Source organism: Mastigoproctus giganteus, chromosome 7, assembly GCF_048544385.1.
Source record: "Mastigoproctus giganteus isolate SK-2022 chromosome 7, ASM4854438v1, whole genome shotgun sequence".
Taxonomy (NCBI): Eukaryota; Metazoa; Arthropoda; class Arachnida; order Uropygi; family Thelyphonidae; genus Mastigoproctus; species Mastigoproctus giganteus.
The window spans coordinates 137762561-137776536 of record NC_143581.1 but is presented as its reverse complement, the minus strand read 5'-3'; the positions used below and the strand labels follow the sequence as shown (position 1 = coordinate 137776536).

The window sequence follows — 13976 nt, the reverse complement described above, 5'->3', positions numbered from 1 at the left end:
GACTGGAAATATGCAAATGTATCTTCAATTCACAAAGGGGGATTAAAGGGTGACGCAAGTAATTGCAGACTTGTTAGTTTGACTTCTGTTCCAGGGAAAATAGTGGAGTGACTGATTAAAGCCCCATTGCAGGATTAGACAAGTCAGCAGTAATAATTCAGACAGCATATGTTTGTCAATTGGAAGTCTTGTCTTGTCTGGCCAGTTTGATTGGATACTATGATGTGGTCAAAAGGGAACTGGATGCAAAAAATGTTTTTGATATCATCTACTCGGATTTCAGGAAAGCTTTTGATACTGTTGCACATGGAAGACTACTGTACAAATTGGAGCAGTATAGCATTAAGGGCAAGTTTCTACAATGAATAAAAGTATGGTTGAGTGAGAGAAGACAGAGAGTGGTGATCAATAGGTACTGGGTGTGCTCTACGTGGACTAATGTTATTTGTGGTGTCTCTCAGGGTTCAGCCCATTGTTGTTTTTATATTTATCAGTAATATTGATGATGGTATATCAAGTTTAATGTCAAAGTTTGCAGATGATATAAAGGTTGGCAGGGTTGTTAATAACAGTAATGACAGTATGCTGCTGCAACAGGATCTGGAAAAGTTGGGTAGATGGACTGAGAAGTTTCAACTGAAGTTTAATATTGACAAATGCAAAGTACTGCATATGGGTAGCAGTAACCCCAGAAAAATGTACCATGTGGTGTTACACTCAGGGTTGTGGAGAATGTAAGAGACCTGAGGGTAATTGTGCAGTCAGAATGAAGTTTTCTGGGCAGTGCAGACAGGCTGCCAGAGTTGGTCATGGTCTTGTCAATGATATACAGGAATTTTGTGAGCAGGGATAAGGAGGTGATTATCCTCTTTCAGGCAAAGGTCAGGCTACACCTTAGTACTGCATACAGGTTTAGAAGCCGCATTTTAGGAAGGATGTAGAGTTGCTAGAATGAGTACAGAGAAGGAAAACAAGACCGGTGACAGGAACAAAAGGTGCCGTTATAAAGAAAGGCTTAAGTTCTGCAAATTGCAGCTTCTGGAGACTAGGCACCTGCGAGGCGATCTGATTGAGGTGTATAAGGCCTTGAATGGATTGAGCAGGCTCAGTGCTAATGGAATTCTTCCTCTTGCTCAGATTACAAACCTGAAGGGGCATAGATTCAAACTGAGGAAAGACAGTTGTAGAATAGATGTGCGGACGTTTGCCTTTAGCTAGCAGGTAGTTGATTGCTGGAACAAACTTCCATCTGTTGTTGTGGAAGTTGATAGTTTAAATAAATTCAAGCCAGAATTAGACAAACATTTGGAATGAATGGATCAGTGAAATGGGATGGTGTTTTTTTTTTTTTTTTTTTTTTTTGGTGATGCTGTATAAGCTTGCCTTCTTGCATCATGTGCCTGTATTAATGCTAATTGATGTAGAGTGAAAATGTGTTCATAAAATGGTGGCAGTGGTCAAAAAGAAACACTTAAAATCAAGCTATATGAAATAATTTAATTTACTTTCCATATATTTCTTTAAGAACATCATTAATAAAATCAAAACTTTTATAATATATTTGAAAATCCATAACAGTTAGCTTTAAGGAAAGGTACTTATTATAAAAGTGAGTTTTACATTGGCCATGTTCACAATTGTTCCTTGATAATGTGGGTTTATATTTATCAATTTTCTTTTTGTTGTTTCATTATTCTCTCTCTCTCTCTCTCTCTCTATATCTCTCTCTCTCTCTCTATCTCTCCCCCCCATCCATTTACTGTAAATTTAATTTTAAGTAATTCTTTTAGTTATTAGTAAATTGCCAAGTTTTAATTTGTCTATTTGCCATTGGGGAAAGGGAAGTCCATACAAACCATTAAAAACAAATGAAGAAAATATTAAATTCAAAAATTAGACAAGGGTTAATACTCTGTTGTAAAATAGCGTAATTGGTTGGGATACAGAAGTACATGTACTTTCTTTCACAGAGTAATGAAATGAAAACCATATGAACTGTAAGAAACAACAACAATAACTGGACATGCCTCTTAAATAAATAAATGAATTTTCTGTTTATACTCAGAACCACATAGTCAGAGGAGTTTTCAAGACAGCGAATGCAAGAAATAGCACTGTATTTCAAAATCAATCACTCAAAATGAGTGTAGTTATGTACCTTTCACCTGGCAATTTGGCTATAGCAGTCCTGTTGTAACAAGGGATGTTACCTAATTACTTCAATTGCACATGCATGAACAGCAGTAACTTAAACCGAAGCACTGATTATAATAAATGGTATTTTTTTTATGTATTAGTATATGTCTGATTGGGAAGAATGATAACATTTTCGGTGATTAGACAAACTATAATTTTTACAATTATTAAGGGTAAAGTGCAGCCATTATCAATCCACTGCAGGATGAAAGCCTCTCAACAATTCATGTTGATGGAAATGGACCATAATCTGGTCCATTTCCCTCAACTGGTCCAGTGCAGGTTGGCAGATTGACTGTATTTAGCAGTCAGGGTCTTGAACCCCCCAGTCTATTCAAAGAGTGTGTGCTACTGCACTCCTGCTCTTGACCACTTGGCTACGGAGGCCGCTTACCTCTATTTATAGTGGCCATCCATATAGGATAAATATTTAATGTAAGTCTTTATCATACTTCTTAATAGTCTTTGTGATGTGCAGGCAAGTTTCTAACATAATTTTTTTGACAGAAAACTCATCGGTAATTTTTTTTAGTTTATTCATTTATTTTTAGTAAAATTTAATTTTTCCAGTTTCGAAAATTTTTCCATAATTTCAGTGATTGTTTTTACTTATTTCTTTTTACTCAATTCCCCCCCTCCATTTTAGTCAGTTGAATCATGTGGTGATTCCATCATAAAGTCTACTAGTCCTTCATTAAATGATTCTAAACTTGTTACAAGGTCTAATGGCAAAACTGAGAAACAAGAAGCAATGCAGTTACCACTGAAGAAGACACCAAAAGATTTTATATTTGGCAAACTGATTGGAGAGGGATCCTTCTCAATGGTAAGGATTTGTAATTAACTTTAAGGAAAGGTACTTATTATAAAAGCAAATTTTGCTTTGGCGAATTGCTCAGGTTGTGCCTTTATAATGTATGTTTATATTTATTTATTTTCTTTTTATGTTATTCTGTGAAGAAAGTGGAGGCAAATTAAATAGTTTCTCACCATTCAAAAACTTCATTCTCTCTCTCTCTCACTCTTTCGCTCGCTCGCTCGCTCTCTCTCTCTCTCTCTCTCTCTCTCTCTCACTCTTTCTCTCGCTCGCTCTCTCTCTCTCTCTCTCTCTCTCTCTCTCTCGCTCTCTCTCTCTCGCTCTTGCTCTCTCTCTCTCTGTCAAATTTCCCTGATTGCTTGTTTTAATAAGATTATTGAAGTTTAAGATATCACCTACAAGTTTAACTTAAAGCTGAAAAGATATTTGAAGATCCTCTTTTAAGATCTTGAAAAAAATAGAGATTTTTTATTGTTCAAGCATATTGATGCAGCGCTGGCATTTGGCATGTGTAAAAGGTGCAGCCACACCAGGCCTCAAGTGGACATACACACACACATAATGGGCTTTGTACAGTAAAATTTATCTCTGTTATATAATGGAAATACAGCAGACTCTTGATTTACCGGGATCGGATTAACCGGGACACTTCATGACTCCAAATAAAATTAAAAAAATAAAAAAAAACCCAGATATCATAAAATTCAAGTAAATAACTAGAATAGGTATAAACAGATATTTTGCAAGTCGTAAATAAGCGACAAGAACTGGCGTTATAAGTCATCATTGGGAGATTAGTGTTTTTTTGTTAGTTGTTGGCGCATCGGCTTCTGTGGCCATAATACATCTCCCAAAGTTTTTGTATTTTCTACTCCGATCCAAGCCCGAGCGGGGATTCGAACCCATGACCTTTGGGTTTCCACGCAGGTGGAGATTAGTGTACCTATTATCTTGCAACCCCTGCTGTCTTCACACCTACCGCTCAAAACACCAACAACAAACAAAAAAAATCTCAAAAATGATGGGTAAATGCAAAAGAGTTGGGCTTTCAGTTAAACAAAGACTTGAAATTATTCAATATTTTCAAAACGGTGCATCCGTTAAATCTCTAATGAACCATTATAATGTTGGTGACCAAACCATACACAACATCGTAAAAAATAAAGGGAAGCATCGTATTGAACACGTGAATAGTTTGTGGTAAGTTTTTTATCTATTGACATATTTTTTTACGTAGGTTGCTGAACATTTTTTGATACAGCACCGACTTACGCAACTATGGATTTACCTAAATTTGTTTTCACTCAATTTTTTTTATTTTTTATTTTATTTTATTTTTTTAGGATTGTAAAATTTAAAACAAAAAAAAAAATAATAAGCAATCAATAACGACAATCACGGCAAGCACAAATTGCACAAGTGAGATCGAAGTAACAAGCAAAAAATAGGGAAAAAAAGAAGATTCTTACAATTATTTATGTGGTTTTTTTTATGATTGAAGATTTCATTGAAGGGGGACACACGTTTCACCTTAATTACGAAAAAACCTACAGAATTCCAGCTATCGGTATTTTCGCAAATGCAGTAAGATCGAGTTTACTACCCGTTTATAATAGATTGCGTTAACAGAAACGCCCAATAACACGGAAAGTGCAAATTGTTTTTATTGTTTTTTGTTGACCTCCAGAAATGTGCTTTAGTAAAATGTGGGCTCGCACTGGATGATAATAGTGAGTTTTCGCTTTAACTCTGTGAAGTCCTTTACAGAAAATTTCATTGTGGCTGTTATCATGGTGCCGACTAAGAGAATAAGTGACAGCAGTACTAGTGCATCTACCAACAAAAGGAAAGCGATCGATTTGGATCAGAAAATTAAACTAATAAGAATGTATGAAAATGGTCAAACATTAACAAGTATCGTGCTGAATTCAGATTTGTCAATAATAATAATATAGTAGCAATATGTTAGTAGTCATTCCCAAGTTATGTAAAACTCAACGAAGTAAGAAGTCCTGGAATGTATCTATTATGTATGTCGGGGACTACTGTATTTTTGGATTAACCGGGAAATCGATTATCCGGGATTTGTTTTTTACCATCTATCCCGGAAAATCGAGAGTCTGCTGTATAAGAATTCCCTGAGTTACAAATATTGATATCAGTATTGATGTTTCAAATATTTATATGTGCAAATGAGGCTCATAAGATATATTTTTTTACAGTATTTGTAGAGGAATAAGAGAAATTTACCTCAATATGATATGTAGGGCGCGCTACTCCCATATGATACTCTACAGAAATTAAAACGAATAAAAGATTAATGCAAAATGAATACAATAAAAAATTAAATGAACACAATTCAAAAATTAATTAAAAAATCAATTAAAGTTAAACGTAAAATTTGAAAACAATTTTCCTTCCCGAAGCAGACAATGCTTTTCGACTGTATGTCGTGATCACAGGAATGGAAATTACGGAGTGTGTGAGTTTGAATCTTAAATAGAGAGGTTATTCATCCTCACACATGTGGGTGAAATGGCACGATTATTTGTCTTCACACATGCATGCAAAAGACCACAAATTGGAGATTAGATATGGATGACGAACGTTAATAGAATTCTCATGTAATTTAATTTTGATGGTTTCTACAATTAAGTCTTCTAATAGAACAGTGCCCATGGAAGTATCTATAGAAAAGGTATGCAGCACAAACAGAGCATCTATGAGACAGAGAGTGGATATACTCTGTTAGAGACGAGTAATTAATTAACCTAATTGACCTCTATTTAATGGATTCTAGAAGCCTGAGAGAGGTTTTGTGGTCCTTGCCAGATGTAGGTAGTGCAGATTTGCATTTGTACAGAGTGTATTGCTGTTTGGAAGAAAAGTAACGCTGAGAGTGAGAGAAAGCTCAGTTTTTTAGATGCAGAGGAAGCAATATTTGTAATGTGCTTATGCCAAGAGAAAGAGAGAGACAAAGGTTAGAAGGCAGGGTAATCTCCAATAGAGATATATGATCTTTTGCCTAGAAATCACAGTGTCATCGAAGATGAGCAGAAGCAGGGGCATAGTACTGTATAGCAAAAATAGGCAAAGACTAGGGCCCCCTAGTGAATTAAGGGCACCTACTTCACCAGGGCCCATAAACAGATGCAAGTAGGGACCACCCCTACTACGCCAGGGCCTATGGACAGAAGCAACATGTAATGAAAATATTTTTCTCACTGAGCACTTCAACAATGTGATACATCTGGAATAAAGAAGGAATTCTTATATCTTATCGGCAAAACATAACAAACCGAGGCAGCGGCAGTCTTTATTTTGCTTTTACAAATGCAACTTTGTATAGTGATCAGATACCCGTTCAGCTAGTGTAGAGGTTCTCAAACTTTCTCGGTTCACGGCACCCTTAGTGTCCTGTGAACTTTTTCATGGCACCCTTGGGCCAAAAGAAATACTTAACACAGCGGTTTTCGACCCTTTAGTAATTCAATTGTGTGTGTGTGTGTGTGTGTGTGTGTGTGTGTGTGTGTGTGTGTGTGTGTGTGTGTGTGTGTGTGTGTGTGTGTGTATAACATTAAAAAATATATATATGTTATATGATAGTTATTATAATAATATAATTATAAACAAAATTACAATTCATAATACAAATTATATATACTTATAAAATAATTTTATTCTTTATATAAAGGTACTAAATAAATATCAATTATAGATCACTTCAAAATTAAAAAGATACGGTACAATAAAATGGATACCGTATACCTTTTTATAATGAAATAAATATATAAATTTCAAAAAAAAAAAAAAAGCTTGAGTAACTTAAACCCAAATTACATGGCATCCCTAGAATGTTGTTGTGGCACCCCAGTTGAAAACCACCGTGTTAGTGTATGTGTATGTGTTATATCGTATGGTGTTCGGGATTCCCCAATTTCAGTTAAATTTTATTCAAGTCATTATCAAAACAGCAGTTGACATACAAAAATGTATTTGTTTATTACTGCTATTTGTATTTAAAATATAAAGTTTAAAATTAAATTAATAAAATTTTTAGCTTAAATTGGATGAAAAGAAAAAGGGAAAGAGTGGAGCCCAAAAAAGAACAATGAAGAAAGCAAAAGAACAAGCAGTCAATAAATTACCTAAATTAGATCATTTCTTTACAAAACATAGTAATGAATTATATCCAGAAGAAAGTAAAGAAAAGACCAGTATTGAATCGGCAAATGTGGAAAAGAATGCTGCTTGTGTAGATATATCTGTGGATCATTTAAATCAAGCAGGGTCATCAAACGAAAACAATTAACAATCACAGATATGCCTTTGTTGGAAATTAGTATTGAACGCACTGCACCGTTTATTCCCTCAAGCAATCTTGGAGAATACGTGGACATCAACGTTTTCGATGAAACAAAAAGAAACATTACAAGTTTGTCACCTCAGAGACCTAAAGGACCATTTCCAAGGGATCCTGAACAACAAAATAGAAGTTTTAGTGGCGCATACTACTATTCTACTTCAATGTATGGTCCAGTTTCTCGTTTGTGGCTGTGCTGTTCACGAATTTTAGATGCTGCATATTGCCAACCATGCTGGCTATTTTCAGATATTAAGTCAGTGGCATTCCGGATGAGATTGGAAAAATCAGATTTTTTGGATAAAAAAATAAAAAGTGTTTCTCAACATCATATCAAGGCTATACATGAAATGTGGCAAGAGAATGCAAAGATTGATGAAGATCTTGAGAAACAAGTAAGATACAGATCCTCATTTTGGTAAATGGTACTAGAACGGTTATTTCAGATAACACTTATGTTGAGTAAAAATTCTTGAGCATTTTGCGGTCATTGGGAAGGATTGTTGGAAGATTACAACAGCAATTTTTTATCGCAAGTCCATTTACTTTCCTACTATGATGATGTAATGAAACAAATTATTAATAAGCCATCTGGTTCAGTAACTTATTTAAGCCTCACTATCCAAAATGAGTTAATAGAACGTTTAGGTACAGAATTAACCCTCAAAATTAATTAAGCACCTTCTATTCACTAATTTTAGATACTACTCAAGATCTCACAAAAAAAGATCAATTAAGTGTTATTGTATGATGTGTTCACATAATTTGCAATGAAAATGAAAAATTCAAAAATTTTGAAATTTGTGAAACGTTTTTAGGATTCTATGACATGAATGATCATTTGGCAGAAATGATGATGTATAATATAATGAAAGTATTACACAAAGTAAATATTTCCATTGAAAAATTTTATGGTCAGGGATATGATGGGGCTAATGCCATGAGTGGGATTTATAATGGTGTGCAGTCACACATTAAAAAGATCCAATGAAATGCAGAGTACATTCATTGTGCAAGTCACAATTTAAATTTAGTTATCAATGATAGTATGAATTCTTGTAATAATGTTTCATCATTTTTCAACATTCTGCAAAATTTGTATAATTTTTTGGAAATACTACAAAAAATATGGAATCTTCTTTGTAAATTTACTGGGTAATCTGAAGTTACATTAAAAAAAACTCAACCCTACTCGATGGTCTGGTAGATTACAGTCTATAATAGCTGTGAAAGTTCGTTTTGCGGATGTTATAAAAAAGCTTTGACAGAAATTAGTCTTAAAAGCAGACCGAGACGAAGTGCTTAGAATAATGAAGAAAATGATGACATTTGATTTTATTTTTATTTGTATATGTTTGAATAACGTGGTGTGAAATTAATTATGCTTCAAAAACACTACAGAAGCATGATATACACCTTGATGAATGTACTTCTGTATTGGACTGAGTCAGTAAAAATTTACAAAACATTGGAAATTCATACAAACAAATTAAATACGAATCTGAGCAAATTACCAAGGAGTTCGGGGTAGATCCCAAATTTGAAGACAGACGACAACATTAGCATTAGCATTAGCAAAGGCACATGATGCAAGAAAACAAGCTTATATAGCATCAGCCAAAAAAAAAAAAAAAATCCCTTATTTCACCCATCTACTCGCTCCAAATGTTTGTCAAGTTCTGCCTTGAATCTATTTAATCTATCAACTTCCCACTGGCTAAAGGCAAACTTCCATACGTCTATCCTACAACCATCTTTCCTCAATTTGAATTTATGCCCTTAGGAAGAATCCCATCAGCAGTAAGCATGCTCAAACCATTCAAGGCTTTATACCCCTCAATCAGATCACCTCACAAGTGCCTAGTTTCCAGACACTGTAATTTGCAAAACTTAAGCCTTTCTTCGTATGAGCAATCCTTTGTTCCATTCACTAATCTTGTTGCCCTTCTCGTACTCGTTCCAACAGCTCTACATCCTTCTTAAAATGAGGCCTCCAGACCTCTGTACGGTACTCAAGGTGTGGCCTGACCATTGCCTTATACAAGGGGATAATCACCTCCTTATCCCTGCTAGAAAAATATTTGTATATCATTGACAAGACACCATGAGTTACTCTTGCAGACCGTCTCCACTGCTCAGAGAACTTCATATCTGCCTGCGCAATTACCCCCAGGTCCTTTTCATTCTCTACCACTGTCAGTGTAGTACCACAGAGTTGATACATTACTCTGAGGTTACTGCTTTCCATATGTAGTACTTTACATTTGTGAATGTTGAATTTCATTTTCCACCTCTCATCTCAGCCCATCTGCTCAACTTTTCTAGATCCTGTTGCAATAGCGTACTGTCATTAGTGTCATTAACAACCCTGCGAACCTTCGTATCATCTGTAACCTTGGACATTAAGCCTGATATACCATCATCAATATCATTTATAAATACAGAAAACAACAATGGACCCAACACTGAACCCTGAAGGACTCCACTAATAACATTAGTTCATGATGAGCAGTGTCCATTGATTACCACTCTCTGTCTTCTCCCACTCAACCATCCCTTTATCCATAGCAGCAGTTTGCCTCCAATGCCACACTGCTCCAATTTGTGCAGCAGTCTTTCATGTGCAGCAGTATCAAAGGCCTCCTTGAAAAAAAAAAAAAAAATTAATATGTCAAATGCCGATATATTAAGTGTGAAAATCTCATTAAAAAGTATTCATCTGTACTCTCTCCCCAACTGCCGATTCAATATTGTAATTTAATCACACTTATTAAACAAAATTTATCAGCAGAAATGTTTATCAGACAATTTTTTATTTGTTAATTTCGAAATATAGTGTCCTAGAAAGTGACTTTTCAGATATTTTTACTTTATTTATGTTATTTTTTTACCCTACTCGTGTCAGTTGCTTCTGCCAAAAGATGATTTAGTAAATTGCGAATAATAAAAGATTATAAAAGAAATGCTATTGGTCAAAGTAGACTGTGCAATCTTGCAATGTTAGCTATTGAGCGTAAATATGCCAGTAAAATGGATTATTAATGATTTGAGGGGTAAGTTGCTACAATGGATAAAAGGGTGGTTGAGTGGGAGAAGACAGAGGGTGGTAATCAATGGACACTGCTCTTCGTGGACTAACGTTATTAGTGCAGTCCCACAGGTTTCGGCCCACTGCTGTTTTGTATATTTATCAATGATATTGATTAAGGTATATTGGGATTAGTGTTGAAGTCTGCAATGATACAAAGGTTGGCAGGGTTGTTAATGACATTAATTGCAGTGTGCTACTGCAACAGGATCTAGAAAATTTGGGCAGATAGGCTGAGAAGTGGCAACTAAAGTATAACATTGACAACTGCAAAGTACTGTATATTGGTAGAAGTAAACCCAGAGGAATGTACCAACTGTGTGGTACTACACTTAGTGTGGTAGAAAATGAAAAAGACCTGGGCGTAATTGTGCAGTCAGATATGCAGACAGGTTGAGCGAGAGCAGGTCATGGGGTTTTGTCGGTGGTATACAGGAATTTTGCAAGCAGGGAAAATGAGGTGTTATCCCTTTGTATAAGGCAATGGTCAGGCCATGCCTTGAGTACTGTGTACAAAGTCTAGAGGCCTCATCATAGGACGGATGTAGATTTTCTTGATTGTGTACAGAGAAGGGCAACGAACGGGGATCCTCTTACCAAAAGAGGCTTAAGTTCTGCAAATTGCTGTGGCTGGAGAGTAGGTACCTGTGAGGTGATCTGATTGAGGTGTATAAGGCATTAAATTGATTGAGCACACTGAATTCTGATGGGATTCTTCCACTTGCTGAGATTATGAACTTAAAGGAAAAAAAGGTAAACTGCAGCCATTATCAACCCACTGCAGGATGGAAGCCTCCTCAATAATTCATGGTGAGGGAAATGGACCATAATCTGCCACGCTGGTCCAGTGCGGGTTGGCAGATCGACCGTATTTAGCAGTCAGGGGCTTGAGCCCTGGTCTACTCAAAGAGCGCATGCTATTGCACTTCTGCTCTTGACCACTCAGCTACGAAGGCCTAAGGGGGCATAAATTCAAATTCAGGAAAGATAGTTGTAGAATAGATGTGCAGAAATTTTCCTTTAACCAGCGGGTGGTTAATTGCTAGAACAAACTTCCATCTGTCATTGTGGAAGTTGATAGCTTAAATAAATTCAAGCAGTAACTGGACAAACGTTTGGAGGGATTTTTATTTTATTTTTTATTTTATTTATTTTTATTATTATTTTTTATTTTATTTTATTTAATTTTTTTTGGCTAATGATGCATAAGCTCATACGCTTGCTTCCCTGCATCACCTGCCTCTATTACTATATAACTATTTCGCAAATGTAAAAGTCCGAAAAGTAATATTTTAATTTTTTCGTAAATTTATTAGTTATAGTATAATTTTTTATGTTTGTCAAATTGTATTTAATAAGTAGTATTATATTGTAATATTAATGTTAATGTTTTTGATGTTTGTAAACTTATAAAGAAATCGTAAAATAAAATACATATTTTTGTTATTAAAATGATTCAACATTTTTTAATATTATACCTAATTAAAATTTATTTTAATAAAAATAAGGGGCCCAAAATGATTTCTTGCCTTAAGGGTCCAAAAAGTTTAGCTACGCCACTGAGCAGAAGAATCTTTTTTGCAAGATATAAGATGGAACTGAATTTTAGAAAAATTGAAATCAACTAAGTTATCTTTGCCCCACTGCAGAATTACCCAGAGATCAACATTTAAGGAATTGGTAGTGCATATTCGAGAAGTTTAAGCTGTTTGATCAGAGCAAGGTTTCTCAAACTGGAAGGTGGAATGCAATGTGCTATCATCAGCAAAACTATGGATAGGATTTCCAGTCAGTGAAAGAAGGTCATTAATATACAAGAGGAAAAGAGTGAGGGAAAGAACTGAACCTTGGGGGACACCAGCATTAGTGGGGAAGTTAGAAGACAGAGAGGCATCTTCCATCACCCAGAGTGAGCGGTCAGAGAGAAAACTGGAAACCCAATTACAAAAAACGTATTTAGAAGACCTTTATGCCAAACACGATCAAAAGCATTTGAGATGTTAAGAGCAACTGCTTGAGGAACTGGCTGGATATGAGCAAATTTCCAAACAGAAGGAAAAACACCTTTGGAATAAGAAAGTGAAAAAAAGGCAAGACAGAAGAGGAGTAAGTTCAGGAGCACAGTTTTTGAGAACAAGTGGAGAAATACCATCAGGACCTGGAGCTTTCTTGGCATCAAGATTCGTCAAAATTCTTCTGACGTCCTTTTGATGGAAAACCACTGCAGGCATTGTACGAAGTGTACTGGGAATAGTGGGAGGTGGTTTACCAAGGTGATTAATACATGAGTTGGAATGAAAAATATGATTCTAGGAAGTCACTTTATCCTTGGCTGAAGTGGCTATAGAACCATCTGGTTTTGATAGAGGTGGGAACAGAGATGGGCTAAAGTTGCAGCCAATAGCTTTTATGGCAAGAGACCAGAATACTTGGCTACCGTTTGAACAAGAATCAAGTTTTCTACTCGTAGCCTGTTAAAAATCTAGATAGGACTGATTATTAACTGCTTTATAATTGTTGCAGGCTTTCGTGTAGGCAGAAAATGATTGTGAAGATTTGGAAACAAGCCATTTATGATATGCAACATTCTTATCTTGAACTGCCTTAGCACATTTATTGGAATACCAAGTTCTTAAGGTGGAGTGTGGAATAAAGGGCCCCATTCCTGTGCTTACCTAACAGGAGAGACTGCTTCTACAGGAATGGAATACACTTGAATAGAAAAGGTGCATCGATAACATCAGCAAGTATATTTGCTGATGTTATCAAGGCAGTGTTAGGTGGATCGGAAACTGCTAGATTGGTGGGGATTCACAGACTAAAAGATTAACGGTAGCTGCAGGCAGAGGCAAGTGATTCTCGCACTGCCTTTATTGTAATGAGCAGCAGCCTAGAGAGCAAGTTGCTGGGGCAAGAGCTGCTATGAGTCATCATGGAACAAGTAAATACATTGGCTGTGTTAGGGTAACTAAGAGTAAGAACAAGTGCATGTATACTTGCATGTACGCTAATGCTAGAAGTATAGTAAATAAAATTGATGCATTTGAAGTGCTGATCAAGATATCAAAGGCAGATATTGTTTGGATATATGAGAGACATGATGTCACACATATATAAGCAGTGCAGAATTGGAATTTTGATAGTACAATGTGTACAGAAAGGACAGACAGGATAGGAAGAGTGGAGGAGTTATGCTGTTAGTTAAGAAACATAAAATCTAAGGAAGTGCATCTAGTTGACACAAGTGGACAGTGCAATGTTGAGTCTGTTTGGTGTGACATTAACACTGGGAAAGGGAAAATGAGAGTAGGAGTATGTTATAGGCCTAATGCCTCTCATGAGTATAATGAACAGTTTTGCAGAGAAATAGAATGGGCCAGTAAATCAGAATGTCTTGTAATGGGGGATTTTAACTTTCCAGATGTTGACTGGAACTTGTGGGTTGGTCACTCGCACGCTAGCAAGATTTTTGTGGATTTATTGGAGGATTGTTTTCTACAGAGACATTTTTG

The 13976-nt window shown here is 35.8% G+C and overlaps 1 protein-coding gene across 1 annotated transcript in view; it reads left to right on the top strand.

The window, feature by feature from the left end:
- Pdk1 (Phosphoinositide-dependent kinase 1) overlaps nucleotides 1–13976 on the top strand; it is a 595617-nt gene that overhangs the window by 49565 nt on the left and 532076 nt on the right. Inside the window, exon 2 of the mRNA XM_090377106.1 lies at nucleotides 2843–3022. Within this exon, the coding sequence (XP_090233232.1) occupies nucleotides 2843–3022 (180 nt within the window). The remainder of the gene's footprint in view (nucleotides 1–2842; nucleotides 3023–13976) is intronic.